The sequence below is a fragment of the Eulemur rufifrons genome, chromosome 2 (genome assembly GCF_041146395.1).
Source record: "Eulemur rufifrons isolate Redbay chromosome 2, OSU_ERuf_1, whole genome shotgun sequence".
In the NCBI taxonomy this organism is placed as follows: domain Eukaryota; kingdom Metazoa; phylum Chordata; class Mammalia; order Primates; family Lemuridae; genus Eulemur; species Eulemur rufifrons.
This window is the reverse complement of record NC_090984.1, coordinates 4,401,178-4,428,379: the sequence shown is the minus strand read 5'-3', so window position 1 is coordinate 4,428,379 and position 27,202 is coordinate 4,401,178. Positions and strand designations below refer to the sequence as shown.

At 56.5% G+C, this 27,202-nt stretch overlaps 3 protein-coding genes across 7 annotated transcripts in view; 2 read left to right on the top strand and 1 right to left on the bottom strand.

Annotated features, from left to right (window-relative positions):
* The window catches only part of MAST3 (microtubule associated serine/threonine kinase 3), a 33,066-nt gene extending 29,362 nt beyond the window's left edge, over positions 1-3,704 (bottom strand). For all 5 annotated transcript variants that reach the window (XM_069476256.1, XM_069476266.1, XM_069476302.1 and 2 more), the window contains exon 1: positions 3,653-3,704. In XM_069476256.1, the coding sequence (XP_069332357.1) occupies positions 3,653-3,691 (39 nt within the window). In that variant the 5' untranslated portion in view covers positions 3,692-3,704. The remainder of the gene's footprint in view (positions 1-3,652) is intronic.
* Positions 3,705-10,888: 7,184 nt separating this feature from the next.
* Positions 10,889-27,202, top strand: part of IL12RB1 (interleukin 12 receptor subunit beta 1) — a 31,154-nt gene continuing 14,840 nt past the window's right edge. The window contains exons 1-9 of the mRNA XM_069493789.1: positions 10,889-10,913; positions 11,838-11,952; positions 12,421-12,590; positions 14,402-14,541; positions 16,127-16,154; positions 16,579-16,704; positions 17,597-17,679; positions 18,502-18,739; positions 22,705-22,719. Coding sequence (XP_069349890.1) covers positions 10,889-10,913; positions 11,838-11,952; positions 12,421-12,590; positions 14,402-14,541; positions 16,127-16,154; positions 16,579-16,704; positions 17,597-17,679; positions 18,502-18,739; positions 22,705-22,719 — 940 coding nt within the window. The remainder of the gene's footprint in view (positions 10,914-11,837; positions 11,953-12,420; positions 12,591-14,401; positions 14,542-16,126; positions 16,155-16,578; positions 16,705-17,596; positions 17,680-18,501; positions 18,740-22,704; positions 22,720-27,202) is intronic.
* On the top strand, positions 24,703-27,134 carry LOC138399279 (interleukin-12 receptor subunit beta-1-like). The gene is made up of 4 exons (XM_069493790.1): positions 24,703-25,027; positions 25,314-25,395; positions 26,046-26,329; positions 26,411-27,134. The coding sequence occupies exons 1-4, from the start codon at positions 24,891-24,893 to the stop codon at positions 26,421-26,423; spliced, it is 516 nt and encodes a 171-aa protein (XP_069349891.1). The 5' UTR covers positions 24,703-24,890; the 3' UTR covers positions 26,424-27,134.

Below are 27,202 nucleotides of genomic sequence, written 5' to 3'. Positions count from 1 at the left end.
AAGAATGGATAAGTAGCAGGCTCGGGGCCTGGCGTGGGGGCGGGGAGGGGTGGGGACTGGTGGACGGGAGCCAAGACAACGATTGTGGACGGTGGGAGGTGAATTATAAGCACCAGCTTAAAGTGTTTCCGAAGTGGCAGAGAGCGGTGTGGGGAAGCTGGCAGCCCCTGCAGAGGCTCCCGGGAGCTGGACCCACACAGAACTCTCCCGGCACCACCCCCGGACCCTGCGCTCCCGGCACCATCTGCTTCCGCCCGCGGCCCCCTCGTTGCCGGCTGTTCCCCAGAAAGTGGCTCCCACCCAGATGAGTGCGGGTGGGGGGCCGACCCCCTGGAGCCGCCCTTTAAAGGTAAGATTCATGGTATCCCTCTCTGTGCTGTCCTGGCTGGGTGGTGCCCACACACCTCAGCTCCACCTTAAGGAATCCCGAGTTTGGAGAAGGCAGAGCAGACCATGGGTGCCCCCATACTGGAGGGATTGATTAGGAGGGACCCCAAGGGAGAGAAGGGGTTGGGGCACCCAGAGAGGGGAGCTGCTAAGGCCTTCCTGCAGTGGGGTAACATGATCAACCATTTCCCAGCTGGCCAGTGGGAAACAGCCCAAGCCCAGCAAACAGCATATGCAGAGGGCGGAGGTGGCACTGGGTCTCCTGGGCACCAAGCTCCAAGGGAAGTTTGGTTCCGTGGAGTGAAGTGGGAGAGAAGTCAACCTGGATCACATCACACCAGCTGGAGGACTTCCTGGAGGAGGAGGGGAAGCGGAACTGGGCCATGAGGAAGGAAGCAGGGTCGCCTTGAAGGGTGAACCTGAAGGGAGCCTCCCAGCAGCAGCGGAGATAAAGTCCAGACCAAGGGTGGCCACTTTCTCTGCCCCAGGATGCTCTGTTTGGGGGATCTGGTGTTCTGAAATTCTGTGGTGTGAGGTCCAAGCGGGAGATGATGATAATAGTACCAGTAGCAATAACAGCTCTCATTAGCTGGCCCCTGCGAGTGCTGTGCACGACGGAGCTGAGCCCACACTGGGAAGGTCCCCACCTCTTCCCCGGCCCCACACAGCCCAGACCTCTCCTGCACACAGCCAGCGGCCAGCCTCACACTGCCACACCAGGACAGGACGCCCATGGCTATTGTCTGGACTGGCCAGTCCCCTGCGCTGCCGCAAGCTTTTATAAATTGACTCTTTGACTCCTGGCGTCCAGCAAAGCTGACTGGCCCTCACCAGCAGCCTGCCCCTGGGTGGCTGGAGTGTTCCGGGCCAGTAACGGGGCTCCACTCAAAGGAGCCCTGAGACTAAATGACATTCCAAGAGCAAAGCTCTCAACGTCTGTGCCCCTTCAGGCGCCAGACCGGGCACCATTCCAGCTCTCTGCTTCCCGGCTATTACTTTCCCTCTCTGAGCCTCAGTTTCTCCCTCTGAAAAATGGGACCAATAGTAAACACCAACCCCTCCGGCCGTTAGGAGAATTAAATGCGTGCACAGTGCTTAGGCTGCTAATATGAACAGTTATTACACTTTACTATTATCTTATTAGTATTTTCATTCTTCCACTTGGAAATTTCTGGCATGCTCCTCCCTGGCTTCCGCCCTTTTTTGCCCAGCCCTCTCCCATCCGCTTCAGAGGAGTCTCTCCAGATATGGGCATGTCCTCCCCCTGACCCAGCACCTTCTATAGCTCCCTTTCAGCCTAGGGAGAAAGTCTAACCTCTTCAAAATCAGCACTGAAGACCCTGGAAAGCAGCCCCTGCCAGCAGCCTCTGGCCCTAAGAAACGGGTTCCCATTCTAGGGAACCAAAGGGGCCTTTGCATGTGCCGTGCCCTCTGCCCAGAATGCCCTCAGCCACCCGGGCGGTGCCTGTCATCCCTCCACGTCCCGGATGGAGGCCAGCGCTGGCTGGGGCTGAAGGGGGAGCTGGACCTGCCCAATCCTGACATTGTCATCTAACTACATTCTGTGACACCCGGACAGTGGCTACGCTGCTCTGAGCCTCAGTTTCCCTTTCTGTAAGGTAGGACTTGTCATCGGGGAATGTTTGCCCCCCCCCCATGTAACAGGTCCCACTTCCTGACGTCAGCTGCACCCCCATTAGCCTACCCGGAGGCGGTTTCTCTATTTTAAGAGGCTGCAGGGCGGGCTGGCGTCTAACTGGGGCTGGAGGCGGGGCCTGTCCCCCCACAACACCCCGCTTCTCGCCAGTCCCGTCCCGCCCCCTCTTATCCGCCGGGGCCCCCCACTTTTGCATCCGGCCTCAGCACCTCCTGTTCTGCTCCCCCCACCTCCAGGGGAGGGGGAGTGTCTCTGACCTGCAGCTGTGCCTGCTCCCTCCCTGACCCCCTCACCTGTCACCAGCGAGTTCGCAGTCCCGCAGCCCCACGTTGCAGGACGGCCTGCCCCATCCCCGCCTGCAGCCGCGGCCCCTTCCCCACTCCCACTTGCTCCGCCCTCCCTAGGTGCTGGCTTCCCTCAGCACCGCAACGCCCGGCCACCCGTGCCTGCCTCCTCTACCCCAGGGCACCCAGCAACGCCCGGGTCAAACACCTGCCCGCACGCTGCGCCTGGGAGTCCACATCACAGCTGCCAACTCTGCGGGTCACCGCTGCTCCTGCGTCCGCCTCCCCGAGCAGCTTGGGAGGTCCAGGAAGGCGGCCCCAGAGGCTAGGGAACACTCTACAGAGCCCGGCATACAGCGGGAGCTACATAAATGTTCGTTGTGTAAATAATGAACCTCCAGGTTCCCCAGCCGCAAACCTGATGGTTTAGTAAGGTTGTGGTCTACGCCCCAGAGGGAAATGTCCAAATCTTAATTCTCATTTTTCATTTGTTACAGATGGGGAAACTGAGGCCCAGAGAGGTCAAAGGAGTTGTCCCCCGAGGTCACATGGCCCCCGGGTCACATGGCCCCGGTGCGGCTTCGAACTTAGCCTTCAGCTATCCCGGATGCCACGTTTCAACCTCCCCATCACAAACCTGGCGCCAGAGGGCAGAAAAGGAGGAAGATCATGACGAAGCGGGAAACTGAGGCCCCGGGAAGCACGGGTGCCCTCCCCTAGGTCACACAGCTAGTTGGCAGCGGCTTGTGCCGGGAGAGAGCTGATGAAGGATGCCAGATCGAATCCTGGCTCGGGGACCTCTGGTTAGTTGCTTTCCCTGACGGGAGCCTCAGTTTCCTTATCTGACAAATGGGCGCCCGGACGGCCCCAACCTCCCCGGCTCGCCGTAGGGGTGAAGTGAGGCGGAGGGGGTGCAGTGTCGCAGCGACGACCCGAGGCAGTATTAATACACATGAAATAGTATTAATATATCACTAGTCACAGGATTAATACAACCATGGACATATAGTGAGCTCCCGGGCTGCCGTCGCTCCTATTATTATTAGAACAGCTGGCGCGGAAGGGCAGAACACTCAGCCCCTTCCTCCCACGCTATCGCTTGGAGCCTCAGTTTCCCCATATGTCAAATGGGGGGACATCTCCCCCCTCCCACCAGGAGAAAAGCACTTTGAGAAGCGGTTGCGCAGAGGGACCGACCCGAGCGCACTCTGCCCTCTGCCTCAGTTTCCCCCAAGCCCGCGGAAGCCCCGCCCGCAGCGCCCTTCAGGCCGTGAACACCCGGCTGCGCCCTCTGCCCGCCCGGCCGCCCGCGCAGGGGCCTCACCTGGAGCCCGCGGCGCCGCAGGAGGCTCGACTCATCCATGGTCCGCGAGTCCGCGCCGCCAGGCCCGCCCCCGGCCCCGCCCCGGCCGGCCAGGCCCCGCCCCCGGACGCCATTGGCCGGGTCGGTCAGCTGACGGCCTGGCCCCGCCCCTCCTCGGGAGCCGGCCGGGAAGAGCCCCGCCCCCACGGGCGAGCTGGCCCGCCCTTCGGACCCTGCCCCCTCCCCGGAGCTTGGAAGTAAACATTTTGCAATGAACGCTTTTAGAAGTAAGGGAGCATCGTTTATCCCCATTTTGCAGATGAGGAAACTGAGGCCCAGAGAGGTCAATCCATGTGTCTAGAGCACACAGCAGAACCAATTCTAGAGCGGGAAGAACGAGGCACTCACCTCTGTGCAACATTTAAGGGGCCCGCCAAAAACTAAGCCATCCAGAGAAATAATATTTTAATATGAGATGTTTTTAAATCAAAATGAATGAAAACATTCATGATGAGCGAAACATCACAATTTTAAAGACAGGATCAGACCCTGTTCTTGCACCCCTGGCCTTACTTCTCCTCGCCCTAATCCTGGCCCCGGTGCCAATATAATCTGATTTACATAAACAAGTAGCCACTGCAGTTGCCCGTTTCTTCTTTGAGAACGGCTGCCTTTGCCGAATCCTGGCTGGGCTCTCACAGATATTTGAAAGTAATTATTCAGCGCCACTTTGCAGAAGGGGAAACTGAGGCTGGGAAAAGTCCAAAGTCCCAAGATAGCACCCACAGTTTTTCTTTCACTGGGACTTCCACTTCCAGCCGTCTCTGCAGCTGCAGTCGTCCTTAGCTGTTGCACTGTTTAACCTGGACATTAGAGAGTGTTTCAGGCTGGGGGACCCCTAGGAAGGGTTGCTGGGTCCCACGTGTCTACAAGGTGTTGTAGGAGCCCACTAAGTTCTGGTGGCCAGACTGAGCAAATGAAAACACAAGACGCCCTGGGGAAAACATTCTTCTCATATGAGTTTTAAAATTGACATATAATTCACATACCATAAAATTCACCCTTTTAAAGTGTACAATTCAGTGGTTTTCAGCATATTCACGGCTGTATAACCACCATCACTATCTAATTCCAGAACACTTTCATCATCCTCAAAATAAAATCCCTCGTCCATTTGCAGCCACTCACGGCTTGCCCAGCCCCAGCCCCTGACAGCCGCTAAGCTGCTTTCTGTTGCTGTGGATTCGCCTGCTCTGGACACTTCACATCGATGAAATCATACCAGGTGTCCTTTTATGTCTGCTTCCTTCGTTCAACAAAAGGTTTCAAGATTCATCTACGTTGTAGCAAATATCAGTACTTTGTTCCTTTTTATGGCCAAACACTATTCCACTGTCTGTATGTACGTGTACATTTTGTTTATTCATTCATCCTTGGGTCATTTGGGCTTTTTCACTTTTTAGCTATTCTGAATAGAGCTGCTATGAACATTGGCGTATGAGGTTCTGTGTGGACATATGTTTTCAGTTCTCTTGGCTATATACCTAGGAGTGGACTTCCTGGGTCACACGATGCAACTCTATGTTTTAAATTTTGGAAAAACCACCAGGCTGTTTTCCAAAGTGTTCACCCAGTTAAATTTAAATTGCTGTAAACAATGAGTAATGTTTAAGTATGTCCCCTGCAATACTTGGGACACAGTTATGCTAAAAAATTATATGTTGTTTATCTGAAATTCTAATTTAACTGGGTGTCCTGTGTTTTATCTGGCAATCCTACACTAAGTAAACTTCAGGTTGTAGCTTGCTTACCCCAAGTGATGGGAAGCTCATGTCCTGTAATGGCCAACTGTTCTGACGCTGGCTATTTCTGCCCCAAAGTTCTCCTTTAGTCCAGACTCTGTGACCCAGAGTCATTTATTGACCTCAGCTGCTGTGCTTGGTTCAAGGTGGACATGTGACCCTGAGCCAAACTCAGCCAATCAGAGCCTTCCCTGAGACTTTAGCTGGAATTCTGAGTAAAGAGAGATTCCCAGAACCAGGGGTGGTTGGGCTGGGCAGATGGGGACCTGCTGGAGGGAGAGCCACCAGAGAGGTCTCACATGCCCCTTCTCCATCTGGAGAACTACACAGAACTCCCTCCCAAAGGACCCTTCAATGGGCAATAGGCAGTGTTTATTGATTGGCCAACTGAATAAATGAATAAGCAATTTTTCTTGGTGAACCCCCGTGCATCCTTCAAAATCCACTTCAAACTCTCTTTGAGAAGCAACAGAGAACGTTTAATGAATGAACAAATACTTTTTTTTCTTGTGAACTTCTACACATCCATCAAAACCCTCTTCAAATGTCTCCACCAGAGGCATCAGGGACTGTGGCTTTTGAATGAACTGTTTTCTTATTAGCCTTCTGTGTCTTCTTTAAAACATCCTCAAACGATCCTCTGGAGGCATTAGAATGTCCTGCTTGAATGATGAAAACTGTTCTTACTGATGAACGATGCCTATAAGTGTATCTGTTAAATGAATGAATAAATTTTCTCCTTGCAAACTCCTACTCCCCCTTCAACACCCTCTTTAGATGCCCCTCGAGGGCAGCAGGGTCTCTTTGGCCACATGTGGGGCTGAGGGTCACTTTCCCTGAAAAGAAGGCAGAAGTGAAGGGGTGCGGAAGTGTTGCGTTTCCTCTTGTCATGTTTTCCGGGGCCCCTGTGACCTGGTCCTTCCTGTTTCTTCCTCCCCCAGTCTGTGGGACATCTGAAAGTGGGGCAGCCCTGGGAGCCTATCTCAGCTGAGCTTCTGGGGCAGCCAGGATGGGCCAATCAGGGGCCCCCAGGGCCTCCTGGAGTAGGCAGCAGGCAGGCCTAGAGAGGGAGGGAAGGAGGTAGGTGTGGCAAGATGTGGCAGTGTGGCACAGGGGCGGGAGGGATGTGGTGAACCTCAGAGTGAGCTCAGGCTGTGACCTCATTAAGGGTAGAAATGCCATCTCACATTTGTCTGGGGGGGGTCCCCCCTCCCTCGCTCACACACCCACCATGGCTCCCTAGTGCCCATGGAGAAAACCAAGCCCTTCAGCCTGGTGTTTGAGGTCCCTGCCTACCTCCCTAACTTTGTCTCACCCCACAGAACCCCAGACCCACCCTGTTCATCTTGGTGTTCCCCAAAGCATATCACCCAGACTCTTCCCTCTGCTGTGGCTTCTGTCAAGGATGCTATAAAGGCCCGTTCAAGTGCTCCTCGTCCGTGCAGCCCTCCCTAATTCACCTCAGAGCAGCTGGCTTCTGGCCTTCCCTGACCCCAAGGGGCTGGGCGCATCTGTGTCCATCTCTGCATCTCCCCCTATTTCTCCCTCCCTTGAAGTTTTTCCAGCGGCCACTCTGTCTTTGGGAGTGCGGGAAAGGGGTGTGACAGGGCAGAAGCCGCTGGAGGCACCAACAGTGACAGATCGCACTGGCCAGCTGGCCAGTGGCATTTGCCGAGAGCCAGGCCCTGCTTTGTGCTCACAGCAGCCCATTTTGCAGGTGGGAAAACTCAGGCCTGGGAGGGCCAACCTTGGTGGGGGGTGCAGAGACCCTGGGGCATGGGCCTGACTCCTGGAGGGGCAAAGTTCTGCCCCACTGGGGCCCCAGGTGGTCTGAGCGCCTCTGGACTCAGTTTCCCCATCTGTGAAAGGGGGCAGGTGGTGGTGCCTCCCGGAATGGGGGAAGGGTGTTTCAGAATGGTCTGCTCCTACCTCCTCCATCTTTCTTTATGTTTCTCTCAATCTCTGTCTCTGTCTCTTCTCTCTCTGTCTCTGCCCCTCCCCCAGCCCTCACGCACCAATCCCTTAGCCCACCCTGCCCCCTTGCTCTGGCCTGCACCCTGCGACTGGAGAAGGCTGTTCCGTGTGGGGTCACGGGGTCCTCGTCCCCATCGTGCCAGGCCGAGGACACTGCCTCTTTGTCCCCAAGGCACTGACCTCATAGCCTGCTGGGCGCCTGACCCTGGCCAGCCCAGCTGCCCCTCCGGGCCAGGCTCCTTGAAGTAGGAGACCCCTCCCCTAAGGCTAAGCCACACAGACTAACCCTGCCCTCCTAGGCCTCAGTTTCCCCAGTGCCCACCCCCAGGAGGGACCCTCCCCCACCGCAGTTCTCCTGGACCCGGAACATCTTTTTCTTGAGGAGAAAGGCTCCTAGGCTAAAATTCAGCATCGTAAAGCGACAACTTGGTGACATTTAGTGTAACACATTGGCCATGTTGTGCAGCCACCACCTCGCGCTGGCTCCAGAACACTCAGAAGCCAGGACCCCGGTGCCCGGGGCTGGAGCTGGGACACGGGGAGCGGGGCGCGTTGGGGGCGCAACACACTGAACGCGAGACCCCCGACCTCCGAGGACACCCGACTCCCGGGTCTCAGGCGTGGGCCGGAGACCAGCCGAGGCCACAGGGCCGCAGTGGGCGGCTGGGTGTCCGGTTTGGGTCTGAGGCCCAGGGCGGAACCCTTGACTTGCCCCAACAGGGGGTTGTGGTGGGGATGAGGCCACCTCCGCCCAGCTGACTTCCTGGGTTTCTTTCTCTTTTCTTTTGACTCGCTGTGGGATGGGCTGTACCACTTTAACTTTTTTTTTTTTTCTTTTTTGTCTTTTTCTTGCTTAGATTCAACGTGTTCCGGGGTGGGGACAGGGTGGCTGGGCCTGCCGGCGGCACAGAGGCTCCCCTGGGGCTGCAGGCCTCCACGTGGACGCGATGGGGCGGCCCGTGGCCGGGCTGTCTCTCCTCCTCCTCCTGCTCGGCAGGCAGGGCGGTGAGTCCCCCCATGCTGGCCCAGCACCCCTGACACGGGGCGTGTGTGCCTAGGGAGGGCTGTGGGCCTGGCTGGAGGGTTGGTGCCTTTTCTCTGCACCTCAGTCTTTCCCTCTGTCAAATGGGAGGCAGGCTGTCATGGTTACGGGGTTAGACTTGGGTATCTCTCCCCCATCTTGATTTTCTCTTCTGTGAAATGGACTAAACATTTCCTACCTCTCAGAGTTCAGTGAGTATGTTATATATATATCTATATCTATATAATGTATATGGTGTGTTATGTATATAGTATACAATAGATATACACACATAATATAATGTATACAATTGTCCCATGGGGGATTGGTTCCAGGATACTCCCTGGATAATAAAATCCACAGATGCCCAAGTCTCTGATATAAAATGGAGTAGAATTTCCATCTAACCACATCTTCCTGTGCAGTTGAGATCATCTCTCTAGGCCGGGCGCGGTGGCTCACGCCTGTAATCCCAGCACTCTGGGAGGTTGCGAGGGGCAGATCGCTTGAGCTCAGGAGTTCGAGACCAGCCTGAGCAAGAGCAAGACCCCATCTCTACTAAAAATAGAAAAATTAGCCGGGCATGGTGGTGCACACCTGTAGTCCCAGCTACCCGGGAGGCTGAGGCAGGAGGATCCCTTGAGGCCAGGAGTTGGAGGCTGCAGTGAGCTAGGCTGATGCCACTGCACTCCAGCCTGGATGACAGAAAAAAAAAAAATCTCTAGATGAGTTGTAACATCTAATGCAAGGTAAATGCTGTGTAAATGGTGGTTATACTGGATTGTTTGGGGAATAATGACAGGAAAAGAACGCACAGATGTTCTTTTCAGAACGTCTTCAGAAAAGATTCAGCACAGACACGATTTTTCTTTTGGAATACATTCACACTGAGGTGGGTTGAATCCACAAATACAGAGCCCATGGCCCATCTTGTGGAATCCAGAGAGAAGGGCCCAGCCCCATGCAGATAGCTAGGTTTGGACTCTAATCCCAACTTTGCTCTTGCTGCTGTGTGACTTTGGGCTACTTCTTTGCCTCTCTGTGCCTCGGTTCCCCCCTGTGTACACTGGGCACCAGCAGGCGGCTGATTCTTTAGACACAGGGAATGCATGCAATGTGCTCAGGGCAGGGCTGGCCACGTTGCAAGCCTCCAGGGCTTTGGGGGGCCCTGTATGGTGGGAGACCAGCACTGGGGAGGGGTACAGGGTACCCTAGATGCTTTTAGAGGAGTACCCACAGGGTAGCTTGCTGATGGTGACAGTGAGTCTCATTCTTGCTCAGGCTGGTCTCGAACTCTTGACCTCAAGCGATCCTCCTGCCTCGGCCTCCCAGAGTGCTGGGATTACAGGCGTGAGCCACCGCGCCCGGCCCCCCTTCCTCTTTCACCCAGTTCCACGCCTGGCAGACACTGTCACTCTCTTGGGCCGGGGGCAGCCAGCGGCCCAGGGAGGTTGCTGCCTCCTGGGGAGTTGTTCAGGGCCCCACTGCTGATGGGCCAAGTGTGCTTCCCTCCCTGCCGTGCTGCCTCTGCTGCCCCACCACGCCGGCTTTAGACGCTGGTGGCGTCCTGGGCACACCCACTTCTTTCTGTGCCTTGCTGCTCGGGGGACCTCCCTATTAGGCCCCCCAACTGTGTATCTCAGCCTCCACTGTGGACTTTCTACCCAGAATCCAAAGACTAATGGGTGGTAGATGGATGGACAAATGCGTTAATGGATGGACAGATCGACAGGTGGATGGATGGATACATAGATTGGTGGATGGATACATGGATTGATAGGTGGATACATAGATGGGTAGGTGGATGGATGGACACATGGATGGATGGGTGGATACATGGATGGATGGGTGGATGCATAGATGGGTGGGTGGATGGATGCATGGATGGATGGATGGACACATGGATGGATGGGTGGATACATGGATGGATGGGTGGATGCATAGATGGGTGGGTGGATGGATGGATACATGGATGGATGGGTGGATGCATGGATGGATGGATGGACACATGGATGGATGGGTGGATGCATAGATGGGTGGGTGGATGGATGGATACATGGATGGATGGATGGATACATGGATGGATGGATGGATACATGGATGGATGGGTGGATGCATAGATGGGTGGGTGGATGGATGGATACATGGATGGATGGGTGGATGCATGGATGGATGGATGGATACATGGATGGATGGGTGGATGCATAGATGGGTGGATGGATACATGGATGGATGGATACATGGATGGATGGGTGGATGCATGGATGGATGGATGGATACATAGATGGGTGGGTGGGTAGGTGGGTGCATAGAAAGGAAGGTGGGTGGGTGGGCTGATGATCACTTGCATGTAGACCCCCAGGCTGAGCCCTTGTCCCTGCACGGCGCAGGGCCAGAATGTCATTGTCCCTTGTTGCCGTTGCAGCTGCCTGCGGAACCAGTGGGTGCTGTTTCCAGGACATGCCACATCTGGACGCAGACTCAGGTTTGGGGCAGCCCCTCATTGCAGGGGGGGGGGCCATGCGGGGCTGTGCCCGACCCGGCCACGGCAGCCCCTCCCTCAGCCTCCCGCCACCCAGCCAAAGACCCAGCCCCATCTGTGATCTTCGGGGCCCCAACCCCACAACCTCCTGGCCCGTTCTGACTAGGTTCAGGGTGTCCCAGAGCAGTCGCCCTCTTCCCGGAGCCCTGTCCCCTTCCTAGCTGGGTCAGGGGGCTGGTGTCTCTATCTGTTCAGATTGGTCGGTGCACGGGACAGAGCAGCTGCCATTAAGGATTCTGAGGTGCCCCCACCAACTCACCCCAGGCACTGCTGGAACATTCGTGCTCATAACACACTCCGCAAAGGATGTGGCACCGAGCAGGCACACCATCCATTCTTTCGTTCAGTAACTATTTACTGAGCACCTACTATGTGCAGACACAGTTCTAGACATAGGGGATCAGCTGTGAGCCCAATTGGCCTCTCAAGGGCACAGCTCAGGGGAGGGGATGGACAACAGGCCAACGAGTGTCCATGCTGCCTGTGAGGGGGTGCTGTGAAAAAGCAGGGGTGAGGGTTAGGCAGGGAAGGGGCTGCTCTGGGCTGGCTGGCGCTGGAGGAAGTGACACTGAAGAAGAAACCAGAATGTCAGGGTGTGGGGGAGGGCGTTCCAGGCAGAGAGCACAGCACGTGCAAAGGCCCTGAGGCAGGCAAGAGCCCCGCACATCCGAGGGTTGGTAAGAGTCATGCCAGGGGCAGGAGCGAGTCCAGCCAGGGATGGCCGGAGACAAGGCCGGGAGGACACAGGGAGGGTGCCGGGAGCCACAGCGGGGGGAAGACATAAGTGTCACAAAGATTCATCCCAGGTGTGGAGCCTGCCCACCCTTCCACTCTGGTCTGTCCCCAAACCTACAGGATCTCTTCCAGGTTCCGCCTCAGGCCCCAGGGATCTGAGCTGCTACCGGATAGCCAGTGCCCTGTACGAATGCTCCTGGCGGTACGAGGGCCCCGCGGCTGGGCTCAGACACTTCCTCGTGTGCTGGTGAGGTCCCCAGCACAGCTCTCAGACCCTCATCTCCTCCCCAGCCTGGCTCCCGCCTCCCCCGTCCCTGCTGGGTTCCCCCTCTCAAATGCGTGACCTTGGCCTTGTCACTCCCCCTCCCTGGGCCTTGGTTTTGCATCTGAGAAGGGAAGGATGGGGGATTGTGGGGGTCAGTGGGGGTGGGCATCCCAGCGTGGGTGGCCGTGAGGGTCCCTTGCGTCCACTCTTCCTCACCCGTTCAGTTTTTCATCCATCCACCCATCCATTTGTCCCCTCTCTCTGTGGAGGCCCGTGTCAGGACGTCCTGGGATCCCTCAGATCCCTGAGATCCCTCAATCCCAGCCTGACTCCCAGGAACCCCCGAGCTAGGGGAGGGGACATACACAGGGCAGCGGAGGATGCCGGGTGTGGCTCAGCGTCCGCGGTGGTTGCCGGGCCACCTTGGCACCGACGGACTCCCTCCTGCAGCCTTAGCCCCGGGCGCTGCTGCTACTTCGACGCGGGCTCAGCCACCAGCATGCGCTTCTCCGACCAGGACGGGGTGTCTGTGCTCTACGCCGTCACACTGTGGGTGGAATCCCGGGCCGCAAACTGGACGGAGAAGTCGCCTGAGATTACCCTACAGCTCTACCGCTCGGGTCAGCAGCGCATCCCCTCCCTGCCCGTGCGCCGCCCAGAGAGGCCTCCAGGTCCCAAGCCTAGACCCGGGGGGATTCCAGGGCCCTGGCAAGGGGCTGGATACTTCCAGATATTGTCACATCAAACACTGCATGTGACACAGAGGCTTTCATGACCCCTTGCCAATCCCCTATGGTTGGACACTTAGGTTGTCTCTGGTGTCTGATGCCCACAACACTGCCAGGACCCTGTTGGGCTTTTAATATCTGTTTTCATGACTCAACATCGTGTATTTCGCGTGCATTTGTGGAGCTGCTCCTGTGCCCTGGTTTTAGTAGAGATGGGGTCTCGCTCTTGCTCAGGCTGGTCTAGAACTCCTGAGCTCAAGAGATCCTCCTACCTCGGCCTCCCAGAGTGTTGGGATTGCAGGCGTGAGCCACCGCGCCCGGCCAAAACATAATGATTATACATAGTGAGATACTACTGCGAGATCAGGGAGGCCTCCAGCAGGAATAAAGGTGGTCCAGGCAGAGGGAACTGCAAGTGCAAAGGCCCTGGGGCAGAATCAGGCAAGCTCTCCATCATTTGCAAGTGCCAAGATAATAGGCTGCATGTTTGTAGATGGCTGAATGGCTAAGGAAATTAGCCATACACATACAACGGAATATCATTCAGCCCTTAAAATGAAGGAAATCATGTCATTTGCCACAACATGGATGAACTGGGAGCACATTATGCCAAATGACATAAGCCAGGCACAGAAACAAAAGTACTGTCTGGTCTCGTTATACACGGAATAAAGAGAAAGTCAAATACATGGAAAGAGAGTAGGACGGTGGTTACCAAGGTGGGGAGAAGAAGGAAATGTAGGTCAAAGAGCACAGATTTGTTTGTAGTTATGTAGCATAAACAAGCCTAGAGTTTTAATGAACAGCAGGAAGGCTATAATTATAATATTGTATATTGAAAATTTGCTAAGAGAATAGATTCTGGGTGCTCTTGCCACACACACACACACACACACACACACACACACACAGTAACTACATAAAGTGATGGGCCAGGCGCGGTGGCTCACGCCTATAATCCCAGCACTCTGGGATGCCGAGGCAGGAGGATCACCTGAGGCTAGGAGTTCGAGACCAGCCTGACCAAGAGCAAGACCCCGTCTCTACTAAAAATAGAAAAAATTAGCCGGGCATGGTGGCACATGCCTGTAGTCCCAGCTACTCGGGAGGCTGAGGCAGGAGGATCGCTTCAGTCCAGGAGTTTGAGGTGAGCTATGGTGACACTACTGTACTCTATGTTAAACTGCTTACTGTAGTAATCATTTCATGATGGAGATGCATATCAAAACATCATGTTGCACACCTTAAATTTATACGCTAATAATATTTTTTTAAAAAAGAATCAGGCACGGTATGACCAAGGGATAGCAAGAGTGATTTATGTCTCCCCTTAGGTCAGGCTCCTTGAAATGGGTCTAAAAATTTGGTAAGATTTCCCTAATAGTCCTCCAAAGAAATTGATCCAATTACCCTCTCACCAGCAATCTACAAAAGTGTCTGTCCCACCCCAGCCTTGCCAGCAACGGGTGTTAATATTTTAAAGATATCATCACTAATAGCATCCTGTGTATGAATCTTGATTCTTTGAATCATAGAATGCCAGGCTTAGCTGGGACCTGCAAGGGTCTCCCTAATTCACATTTGGGGGACTCGGTTACCCTGGACTGGGTGGGGCCTGGGCAGTTTTCTGGAATTTTCGAGACCCGTCAACTCACTCACACACATGTGGGCTGCCCCTCCCCGACCCCCACCTCTGCTTCCAGTTAAATATGACCCTCCCCTGGGAGACATCAAGGTGTCCAGGTCAGCGGGGCAGCTGCTGATGGAGTGGGAGACCCCGGCCCAGCAGGATGGTGCTGAGGTGCAATATCGGCACCGGACGCCCAGCAGCCCATGGAAGTTGGTGAGTTTGTTTCCCAGGTCAGGGGTGGACACAGGACTCTCCAGGGAAGCCCCCTCCAAATCAGTCTCACCATCTCTATAGCTGTCGCCCCTCCCAACCAGCCTCCACTCTTGCCCAGAGCTGACCATGACCTCCCCTGCTCACACACCCTCTGTGGCTCCCTGTTACCCTCAGGGGAGCATCCTCATTCTCCGCCCCGATTGCCTTCCTGGTGCTTCTTCTGACACCCTCCCGAATGGCTGTCTTCTCTGCCCATGCCCGAGTTTCCAGCCTCCTTGCTTTTGCACACGTGGTCCCCTCACCTGCGTGACCCCACCTGCACCTGAGCGCACGCAAATCCCGCCCAGCCTTTAGGCTCCAGCCCCAGGCCCACCTCTCCTGGGAAGCTACCCTTCCATCCATCCCTCCGTCCATTCTTCAGCTACTCTCTGGCAGGGCAGATCTGAGCTAGCAAGAAACCTCATCCCTGACCTGCTCCCCAAGGGTCCCCCCGCTTGGAGCAGACAGAGGCCCCCCCAAGCCCAGCCTCTAAACCGTGGCCAAGCTCCTCCTCTCTCAGACGGGGAACGTTGTGGGGGGCAAGGAGCTGCCTGGACTTCAGCCCCCTCTTCCCTCCAAACACTGTGCCCTTCCCTGAGCCTCAGTTTCCCCGTCAGGTAAATGCGCATGAAATCAGCCAGGGACAGGTGACAGGAGCCCTGATGGGAAGGAGTGTCTCTTTATGTTTTATTTGCAGCCCCCAAGCACATTCGTCCCTAGGCCCTCCCAGCCTCCTTTGCAGGCGAAGAGAACTAGGCTCAGGACGTTGAGGAACGTGCTCAGGGTGACGCAGGGAGCAGGGGACAGGCTGGGTCCAACACCACAGACAGACAGGTTTTGAAGGCACCATTTTGTCTCCTAAAATAATTTTTTTAAATAACCATTTTCTTTTGGGGTAATCGCAGATCTTCAGAAAAATGGCAACATAAGGCTCTGCAGAGAGGTTCCATCTGCCCCTGACCCAGATTCCTCTGACCTTAACGTCCTCCGTGAACGCCAGACAGTACTTGGCTGTCACAGATTTTCCCGTGAATGTCCTTTTTCTGTTCCTGGATCCAACCTAGGGTCACACATTGTATTTCATAAAATCTTTTTTTTTTTTTTTTTTTTTTTGAGACAGAGTCTCACTCTGTTGCCTGGGCTAGAGTGAGTGCCGTGGCATCAGCCTAGCTCACAGCAACCTCAGACTCCTGGGCTCAAGCGATCCTCCTGCCTCAGCCTCCCGAGTAGCTGGGACTACAGGCATGCACCACCATGCCCGGCTAATTTTTTCTCTATTTTTAGTTGTCCGGCTAATTTTTTCTCCATATACTTTTAGTTGGCCAGATAATTTCTATTTTTAGTAGAGACGGGGGTCTCGCTCTTGCTCAGGCTGGTCTCGAACTCCTGACCTCGAGCGATCCTCCCGCCTCGGCCTCCCAGAGTGCTGGGATTACAGGCGTGAGCCACTGCGCCCGGCCTCGTAAAATCATTTTTTAAATTTTAAAACAACAAATATTTTCAGCATCGAAATGCGAAATAATATATAAATATGTTTTCATTCCAGGGTGACTGCGGACCCCAAGATAATACGGGTGAGAATAATAACAGTAATAACAAGAACAACAGCAACAGCTGCTGCAAGTCAGCATTGATTGAGCACCTGCTGTATGCTGGGCCCGATGCTAAATTCTTTGTATGCCTCTTGCCCTGCTCCGTAGTTTAGTGTTGGGTTATCTCCATTTCACAGGTGAGAAAACTGAGGCTTGGGAGATGCGAAGCCATTGGCTAAGGTCACCATTCAAGGAGTGGCCAGGACTTGAACCCAGGGCAGGGGCAGAAGTGGGTGATCCTGGTGGCCCCATGAGGAGCAAGGCCTGGTCTGCTCCTGCTGAATCTCCAGGGCCCAGCATACGGCTGTGTGCACAGTTGGAGCTCAATAAGTGCATGATGGCTAAGTGAACAATGCCGAGCCCTGAGCAACTCCCATAGCCTGGCGTTTGACCTGTCTCTCCCCAGAGTCCTGCCTCTGCCCGCTGGAGATGGAAGTGGCCCAGGAGTTCCAGCTACGACGGCGGCAGCTCCGGCTGGGGGCCCCAGGAGGTCCCTGGAGCAGCTGGAGCAGCCCTGTGTGCATCCCCCCTGGTGAGAGCACCCTGGGTCGCAGGGGTGGGGCAGGAATTACAGATAAGGCAGCAGGTGTTAGAAACAAGGCACGGGGGGTGGGGAGGGGGGGTCGGGCGCGGGGCTCACCCCTGTAATCCCAGCAATCTGGGAGGCTGGGGCAGGAGGATCACCTGAGACCAGCCTGGGCAACATAGTGAGGCCCCTGTCTCTACAAACAAATTAAAAATTAGCCAGGCTGGTGGCGCGCAGCTGTAGTCCCAGCGACTCGGGAGGCCGAGGTGGGAGGATCGCTTGAGCCCAGGAGCTCGAGGCTGCAGTGAGCTCTCATGATGCCACGGCACTCCAGCCTGGGTGACAGAGCGAGACTCTGTCTCAGAAAGAAAGAGAGAAAGAGAGAAAGAAACAAGGCGCGGGGGTTAGACATCAGGCGGTGGGAGAAACGCGTGCTCAGACCCCTTCACAGTCAGTACCTGGCCTCATTGCCCGGGCCTTGCCAAGCCCACTTTGGGGCTTTATCACATAGGAGCCCTCAGACTGAGGCTCACAGCGTCCCAAGGACAATGCCAGCTGCCTGGCGTTAAATGGGCTGCTGCCCTAACTCTGGGCCGGGGGAAACGAGCGAGGAGCCAAACACGTTTGTGTTCAAAGACAAACTTGGAGAAAACAAAACAGCAAACAAACAAAAATTTAAAAAGAAAAGCTTGGGCGCCATGAAATCGTGGTGACGGTTGTCCCTGGGGCCGGAGGTGCGAGGATGGCGCTTCCCTTTCTTCCCTTTTTGTGCCTTTTCTACAATCGGGGCAGCCAGCGGGTTTCGCTTTGTACACGTGGCAAATCCATAACTGACAAAGAAAACGTCTCTGTCTTTTTCTCCCTTCGCTTCATCCCGTTGCTTTGGCTCTGGTTGCAGAACCACCCCCGCAGCCCGAGCTGAAGTTGTCGGTGGAGCGGCTCAGCCAGGACGGGAGGAGGCGGCTCGGCCTGCACCAGCAGGTGATGGGGCGGGGCGTGGTGGGGCTGCGGTGGCCTGGGACAGACGGCGAGAGGCAAAAAGCTGCAGGGGCTGAGCAAGTGGGAGATGGAGGAAGATGAGATGTCAGGTGGCAGGGACTGGGCAGATTGTAGGTTTAACTCTGAAGGTAATAGGGAGCCATGGAGTGTGTGTGAGTGGGAGAGTCTCATGCTTGCACTTGGGTGTTTATAGGCTCTCTTTGGCTCCCATGGGGGAAAAATTATGTTGGGGGTGGGAAATGGGCAGAAGCCAGAAGGCCAGGAAGTAGGTGATAGTGACTGCTTTAAGTCCCAAAGCAACCTCATTACGTGCAGTCTAATTGGCTCCATTTTAGAGAGAAGGAAATTGAGGCACGGAGGGGAAGTCTCTATAAGGGGTAAAACTGACAAATATTCCACCCACTGACTTCAGTATAGTTGACTTAGCCAGATCCCTAATGGGCTGTTACTATAAGCCCATTACTATTAGGTTATAGCAAGCACCTTCCCGTCCTGTTTCCTCTAATTCAAGTTCCTTTTCTTAGGAGAAAATTTTTAGGCTTGAGGTAACTTGGGTCCAAAAATGAAAACCCTTTCTTCCCCCGGATCTCAGTGGGTTTTGTCAATTTTTCCCCCCAAAACTGGATGTGAATGCCTGTTTCCCAGCAGCTTTGCCAGCACTGAGGTTTATTGTTTTTGAAATTTTTGGTGCATGTCATTGGCCGTGGCCCTTGGCCAAGTCTGTCCTCACAGGCTGTGTCCTGCTGAGGGTTCATGGGATGGTGAGTATGATAAGGTCCCCACAATCTGTCTCTCGTACGACAGCCGAAGCAGCACAAGCTTCCGGAAGGTTGCCAAGGCGCGGCGTCTGGTGCAGAGGTGACCTACCGAGTGCACCTGCACATGCTGTCCTGCCCCTGTAAGGCCAAGGCCACCAGGACCCTGCGCCTGGGGAAAATGGTCTATCTGTCGGGTGCTGCCTACAACGTGACCGTTGTCTCCTGGAATCGATTCGGCCCCGGCCGGAACCAGACGTGGCACATTCCTGCTTCCGCCCACACAGGTGCCTCCTGCGGGCGGGGCGGGCCGCGGGAGGACCCTTCAGAGCCGAGCGCCTGTGCTGACCCCCAGCTAGACCAGGCTGAGATGAGTGAGGCAGAAACACTCAAGGCGGTGCCTGATTTAGGGATGCGGCAAAAATTCAGGGGTCGAGATCCATAATGCTAGAATGCGGGGTTTTTTGTTCGCTTTTGAGACAGGGTCTCACTCTGTCTCCCAGACTGGAGTGCAGTGGCGTCATCACAGCTCACTGCAGCCTCTAATTCCTGGGCTCAAGCGATCCTCCTGCCTCGGCCTCCGGAGTAGCTGGGAGTACAAGGTGCGCACCACCACGCCCAGATGACTTTTTAAAATTTATTTTTGTAGAGATGGGCCTTTGCTATGTTGCTCAGGCTGGTCTTGAACTCCAGGCCTCAAGCGACCCTCCTGTCTTGGCCTCCCAGAACGCTGGGATTACAGGTGTGAGCCACGGTGCCCAGCCCTATAATGCAATATTTTTAAAATAACCAACAAACTATAACCTGGGCTGTCTACATGTTTTTGGAACTAAAATTTTATTGGGACCAGGACCAGGATCAGGGTGAGGCGAGCGAGGCAGAATAGGGTTGATCCTGTATTTTATTTAAAATCTTGATATTTTGTTTTATATACAGATATTTTACTGACCTAAACTTCACACAGCAAATTTGATTAACCATTTTCAAGTGAGCAACTCAGTGGCATTTAGTACGTGACAAGGTTGTGCAGCCACCTCCTCTATGTAGATGCAGAACATTCTCACCCCCCCCAAAGGAAACCCGTCCCCATCCGCAGTCACTCCCCTGCCCCTCCCCCAGCCCTGGCAGCCACCGATCTGCTTCCTGTCTCTGTGGATTGGCCTGTTCCGGACACTTCTATGAATGGAGTCGCACACTGCGTGGCCTCTGTGTGTGGCTTCTCTCTCCCCACGGCGCGGCAGGTGTGGGAGCTGCGTGCCTTTTCAGGGCTGTGTGGCATTCCAGCGTGAGGGTGGGCCGCGCTTTGTTTATCTGCTCACCCACTGATGGGCATTTGAGTTGTTTCTGCCTTTGGCTGTTGCGAGCATGCTAGTGCTCATCGTACGTGTTTGCATTCATTTTGATATGTAAATATACTCCATCAACACATTGTTTATCTTGATAACGAAGCTTTTCAGCACCCCCTTAGATTTTGTGCCTGAACACCCAGCAGCCCTGTGACTCACAATGACACCCATTTTAGAGAGGACACAACCAAGACTCAGACAGGCAGAGCCACGTGCTGGGGTAGCGGAGTAGCCGGTTCCCCTGGTTAGGGCCATAATCTTGCTGAGTGGCCCCAGGCTGGTGGTGGCTTGCTCTTTGAGAGCCTCAGTTTCCGTATCTGTGAAATGGGGTGATCACGGCCCCGCGTTCTAATGGAGTGGCTCCTGGGAAGCACTTGGCACTGGCCTGGCGCATACAGTCAGTGCTCAATAAATAGTGGTTGCTAGCTGAGTGTGACGGCTCACACCTGTATTCCCAGCACTTTGGGAGGCTGAGGCAGGAGGATGGCTTGAGGCCAAGAGTTCAAGACTATCCTGGGCAGCATAGCAAGACCCCGTCTCTGCAAAAAAATTTTCTTTAATTAGCCGGGCGTCGTGGCGCACAACTGTAGTCCCAGCTACTCGGGAGGCTGAGGCAGGAGGATCGCTGGAGCCCAGGACTTTGAGGCTGCAGTGAGCTACGATCAGGCCACTGCACTCCAGCCTGGGTGACACAGCGAGACCCTGTCTCCAAAAAAATAAAAGTGAAAAGTCAATGGTTGCTGTGCCCAGACTGGGAAGCAGCGCCCAGCTCTCTGAGATCGCTGCAGACACCCTGGCTGTAGGGAGTGGGAGGGCTTCGCGCAGGGACTGCGTGGGTGCGTTCTCGTGCCTCTGAGCTTGGCATTAGACCAGCGAGCCGGTCAGGCCAGGGAGGCTCGGTCTTGCGTCACACGCTGCCGGCGAGGCAGGCGGTGGGCGGCCAGGCATCTGCCGCGGCAGGAGCCACCCACCAGCCGGGGTGGGAGGAACGGCAGCGCAGGCAGCCTTGGCGGCTGCCTTGGCAGGGAGCACAGTCAGGCTGGAGGAGGACTCGCTCGTTCAGACACCCTGACGTGACCCTCTCATCTCCTCCCAGAGCCAGGGGCTCTGAATATCAGCGTCGGAACCGATGGGACCAGCATGCACTGGCCAGCCCGGGCTCAGGGCACAACGTACTGCATCGAGTGGCAGCCCCACGGCCAGGACAGGGGCCTTGCCACCTGCACCCTGACTGCGGCCCAAGCCCAGGATTCGGCTGGAATGGGTACAGTAGCGTCGGCCACCCTGTCTCTGCCTCTGCCTCTGCGTCTGATGTGGCTCCTGGCTGGCTCGAACCTCAGGGACCGTACACACGGATGTCAAAGGGCCAGAGACATGTTGCCATTTACTGGAGGTCACACAGAGGGGGGCACAGGCTGAGACTTGGACCTTGTCCCCCGTGTGTCTCTGCGGCCTCCTGCCGGGATGCCGAGTTCAGCCCCGGGCAGTCGTGCCCCGGCGGGTGACGCATCACACGTCCCTGGGTGTTTGCTAAATATTTGCCTGCACCAGGGAAGGTGGCAGCGAGCGAGATGCTGGTGGCAAGTTAATGAGGCCTCTTTGGCGGCCAGACGGTGCCCTGTGGCGCAGGCAGCCTCTCACTCTCTCGCTTCCTGCCCTGGGCCTGGCCCGAGCCTCAGCTCAGCCTGTTTCTCGAGGAGTTCCCAGACTGAGGAGACAGCTGGACACAGATGCCCCGGCCCCGTGGAGTAAGGGCTGGGTCGGAGGGGGACACGGACAGGTTGGGGGAGTTGCGTAGGCAAGGGATCCTGGAGGAGTGGGCATTGGTGCAGGGGATTTGAAGCATGAGTAGGAGTGTTCTAGGAGTTCCTGGCAGATGACACAGCCAGCGCAAAGGTGCAGAGGTGGGAACACAATCTATTTAGTGGCCTGGCCTCTGCTTTTCCTCCCAGCAACCCACAGCTGGAGCCGAGCACCCAGGGCGATGGGGCAGGGGCAGTGTTACCAGATCACCATCTTTGCCTCTGCACACCCGGAGAAGGCCACATCGTGGTCTACGGTCCTGTCCGCTTACCACTTTGGGGGCAATGGTGAGTGGCCCAAACCTGCAGCTTCATCTCCCTAGAGGGCTTGGCAGTGGCCTTGGGTGGCAGGAGGAGGGAGCGAGCCGGAGGCTCCTACCACATATCAGGCCGGACACGTGGAAGTCAGCGCAGTGGACTCCAAAAATACCCTGAGCAGCACTGCCCCATTTTATAGATTAACAAACTGAGGCTCAGAGAAGTAAGACTGAGCGGTGGAGCCGGGATTTGAACCCAGGCCCACCTGACTGTGGCCAGGTTCACCGGGGTCTCTGGATGGTGTGGGCTGGGCACTGAGGATGTGCTCAACCAGTGCTCTCGGTGTTGACCGTGGCAATCGTGCCGGTTGCAGCCTCGGGGGCCGGGACCCCACATCACATCTCGGTGAAGAATCACAGCCCAGACTCGGTGTCTGTAGACTGGACGCCATCCCCGCTGAGCTCCTGTCCCGGCGTCCTGAAGGAGTATGTCGTGCGCTGCCGAGATGAAGATAGCAACCAGGTGTCGGGTACGTGAGGCGGTGCAGGTCCAGCTGGGGAGGAGGGGGTCTCGGCTTGAGGTCTGCCTTGCTGTGTGACCCTGGGCACCTCATTGCCCTCTCTGGTCCTCAGTTTTCCTACCCTTAAAACAAGAGAATTGGGTCTTAAAACAAGGGTCTAAAGAGTCTTGCTCTGTTGCCCAGGCTGGAGGGCAGAGGCATGTTCATAGCTCACTGCAGCCTCCAACTCCTGGGCTCAAGGGATCCTCTTGCCTTAGCTTCCTGAGTAGCTGGGACTACAGGTGCGCATCACCACACCTGGGTAACTTTTTAAATTTTTTGTAGAGATGGGGTCTTGCTATGTTGTCCAGGCTGGTCTTGAACTCTTGGCCTCAAGCTGTCCTGCTGCCTCAGCCTCCCAGAGTGCTGGGACTACAGGCAAGAGCCACCACGCCCGGCCTGGACTCAAGGGTCCAGAACCCCAGGGAGGGCTGGGTGGGCATCAGCTGAGCGTCCACAGTGTTCCAGGTGTGTCTGTGGCAGCCCTTCATGCACACCAGCAGCTCACTTCCCATCAAGTAGGGGTGACAGCCCTGTCCCCGGTCCCTTGATGGGGAACCTGAGGCCTAGAGAGGGGATCTACCTGCCCAAACATCCAGCAAACCTGGATTTGAGCCCAACCAGATGTCCCTTCCTGCCCTTTAGGAGGGAAAGAAATGAGAATATACAGGCAGGGCTCATGTCCCGCCCTGGCTGTGACGGCGTCCCCGGGGCTGGAGGCTCCCGTCCCCCCTGCAGGTGACACAGCCTTGCAGACCAGGCCGCGCCCTCCCTCCGCCCACAGCCGCGGGCCAGCACGACCTGAGTTCCTGTCCCGCCCCACCCCTCCCCCCACTGTCACCAGCACCCACGAGGCACAGCGCAGGGTTGTCCTGGCCTCAAAGATGTAGGCACCCTGCTCTCACCTTGGCCACCTCCACCGTGTTGCGAGGGGGAAACTGAGGCCGAGTGGGGGTCAGTGACCTCTGTAGGGCGGCGCAGCTGGGGACAGCCCTCGCGCTGACAAGCGACCTGCCCACAGCCACGTCGCGGAGGCTCAGGCGCACGGAAGCACCACTCGGCCCGGTTTACCAATTCCCCCAAAACGTCTTTCGGGGAAGAGCCCCTTGACCGCTTTCAAATACGGATGGGGAGTTCTAAGAATATTTCCCTGGCAGTGCAGCCGCGGCCGGTGTCCTCCTTTTGAGGGCGGCTAAGAAGCGTTTTCTGAGACCCGCTCAAGCCGGCAAACGCTGATTGAGATGCTCCCGTGTGCTCGGAGGCACTCGGGACGGAGCAGACAGAGCTGGCCCAGCCTCGACTCTGTGTGGGTATCTGGGGGAAAGGAGAGCCAGGCGGGGCGACGGCCAGTGCAAAGGCCCTGAGGTAGGGCTGAGCCGGTGTCCTTAGGGAGCACTGAGGAGGCGGATGTGGCTGCAGGGAAGTAAAGGGGTCCCAGCACCCATGGCTGCCTCCCCCCTGCAGAGCAGCCCGTGAAGCCCACAGAGACCCAAGTCACGCTCCACGGCCTGCGGGCCGGCACAGCCTACACGGTCCAGGTGCGAGCAGACACGGCACAGCTCAGGGGTGCCTGGAGCCAGGCCCAGCACTTCAGCATGGGTGAGTGGAGGGGGCAGGGCCTGGTTATTTACCCAGCGTGCACTGCACCCAGCTTCCCATAATGATCTGAGCAGCCTTGCCCTCACTCACATCCCTTCCATGGCTCCCTATCGCCCTCAGGAGAAAGTCCCAGCCCAATCTGCTCCCACCTCCTTCACCTCCTTTTCCTGCAGCTTTTGTTCACGAACATTTCCTCATACTCCAGGGGCCTTGCCCATGCAGGCTCTCCCTGCATTGAATGTTTGTTTTCCCCATCATCAAACCCCTATTCCTCCTTCAAAACCCAGCTCAAAAAACCCCTCGTCCAGGAAGCCTTCCCTGTCTTCCTCTGGCTATGCCCCCATCTGCCACTGCTCCTTCTCCCTGATCTGTCATCCTGGGGTTGGGGATATCTGGGTCAAACTCTGCCTCCCCCAGCCTGGGTGGGGGCTCCTGGGGAGGAAGAGGGAGCAGGGGGCTGTTTATTAAGTGGATGAATAAATGAGTGTCTCTCTCATGGAAAGGATAAGAAGGACACAGACTCTGTTGTCCTGGGGCGCATGGCTGCGAGAGACTCAGGGACCAAATGATTCCTGTTCCTGCCACGGTGGACTTTGAACTTTCAGTCCCAAGGGGACCAATTGGATCCAGGAGAAGTGAAGAGTCAGCCCTGGGGGGCAGGTCTGGGTCCAGAGGGCAGCCGCGTGGGCCGAGTGTGAATGCGCAGGTGCCTAGAGCTGCAGTGTCCCCAGCGCTCGCCGTGTGCCAGGCCTTTATTTCTCAGTGGCTACCGAGCAGGTGGCTTCCACGGCCCCCACTTCCCAGATGAGGAGACCGAGGGGCAAGTTGCTGGGGCCCGACCCCTCCAGCCCCCTCCCTGAACAAGAGGCGGGAGATGCCCCTGCGCCAACTCGAGCTCTCCCTCCCACCCCCAGAAGTCCAGGTTTCCGATTTGTTCATCCTCCTCGCGTCTCTGGGCAGTTTCGCGAGCGTCCTCCTCCTGGGCGTCCTTGGCTACCTCGGCCTGAACAGGTAACTCGACCTTCTCCCCTGAGAGATGCATGAACAGTAGCCTCTCACATCAAGTAGGTACCTGGTTGTGCCAACTTTACAGACAGGGAAACCGAGGCCCAGATGGTCAGAAATTGGCCCGGGGCACCCAGCAGTGGGGGTGGAGGTGGCGTCTGAATCCGAATCCGTGGGATTCCTCCCCTCCGTCCCTGCCCCAATCCGTATCCTCACGGCCGTTATAACCTAACGGGGATGGAAAAGTCGGAGCGGACGGAAGCGCTGCTCCCCTCACTGCCCCTCCCTCCAGGGCTGCCCGGCACCTGTGCCCGCTCCTGCCCACACCCTGTGCCAGCTCTGCTGTCCAGTTCCCCAGCAGCCAGGGGAAGCAGGTAAGGGCTCCTTTCCTCACTCCGGGTCCCGGTTTGGGGGTGCACACTCTGGGCGAGGGTTCTGCTGAGCAACGGCCATGCATCCGCTCATTTTATTCTTCCCCAGTCCATTGAGATGGGGGCTCCTAGACCAGTGCTCCAAACGCCTCCCCATTTTATAGACAGGCAAGCAGAGGCCCAAGGAGGGATCCGGCTCTCTGCGCTGCTGGCGTCCCTGCAGGATTCTCTCCTGGGCAGGCTCAGCCTTGCGCTTCTGGAAGGAGGGTGTCCATTTGCCCCATTAACTGAAGCAAAAGTCTCAGGGCCATCACTGATTGGTCCAGCTTGGGTCATGTGCCCTTGCCTATGGCTGGACCCGAGGGCGTGAAATTCTGTGATTGGCTGGGCCAGGGTCACCTGCCCATTGCTAGAATGGGGGTGGGCCTCTGCACCACCCAACCGGACCATCCGGGAGGAGAAGCAATTCTCCAAAGAGAAATGGGGGTGACCTTCTTAAGAAAGGCTGCGTGGGGGTCACTGAAGCAAAGTGGACCCTCACATTGGTCCCCAAATTTGAGAGGGTTTAGCCAGCAGGGGCCTGGGCTGTTCCCTCCTGTGTGGGTGGGAAACAGAGCCCCGCCCACAGCCCGGGCCCCACCCTGTGTCTCCAGACTTGGCAGTGGATCACCCCGGTGGACTTCCAGGAAGAGCTGTTCCCACAAGAGGCCCTAGTGGTGGAGGTGCCCTGGGACAAGTGCGAGGGGACAGAGCCTCTCAAGGAGAAGACAGAGCTGCCCTGGGGTGTTCCCGAGCTGGCCCTGGACCCAGAGCTGTCCTTGGAGGATGGAGACCCATGCAAGGACACCCCAAGGCTGATGTCCTGGGGCCCAGGGGGCAGGACGGTCAGGGGGACAACCCTGCCCAGGCGGATGGACTCCTGCTGTTCCCCAGAGAGGTAATGCAGAGACCCAGGATTGGGGCATTTGGTGCCCTGGAGGCCTGAGGGAGAAACGGGCACATCCGCTTTGTCTCACAGACAGGAACACTGACTGTCGCAACCATGATGGCTGGTTATTAAGCACTGAGGGTATACCCGGCCCATTCCATCCCGACACTCTCATGATGCAGCCCCCCACCAAATCCCCACCACTGCCCCTGCAAGCTACCATGGCCGTTCCATGTCAGAGATGTGGCCAATGAGGCTCAGAGGGGGTGAGTGACTCGCCTAGGCCACACAGCACAGGTAGGAGTCATATTGGGGCCTGAGTGACCCCAGGCCCCTCGGCCCCTAGACCCCAGCACCCCTGCCGCCCACCCTGGTCTACTCTGACCAGCACCTGTTGCGTCACATCTTATGGTGGGGACCCTAGAAACCACCGTGAAACAGAAGCTACTGTGCCCAGCCGGGCCAGACATCCACGGGGCAGGGACAGACTCTGTCATCGGCCCACTCTGGCGCAGGACAGACTGGCGGTGAGGGGCAAATGGAACTCAGATCCATCCCAGAGCCCTGGACTGGGCGTCCTCTCCCAGGAGCACTGGATAGGGAGTCTGGATGCAGGGCCCCTTGCAGCACTGTGGGGTCTTGAGGCTTGGAGGATCCAGGTGGGGGCGGCACCAGGTGCTCTGAACGTTCTGGGGAAAGGGGGTCCCTCCCCAGCCTCAGTCTGCCCTCCCCACCCCGCAAGATGGGGGTGATGACAATGTTGACCTCGCAGAGCTGTTCAAAGTCGCAATAAAGGAGCCCCGTCTTGGGGAGATCTCTGCTCTTATTGAAGTTTGAACGTTCTGCTCAAAATCCCCGAATGGGAGCGTGATGACGCCTCCA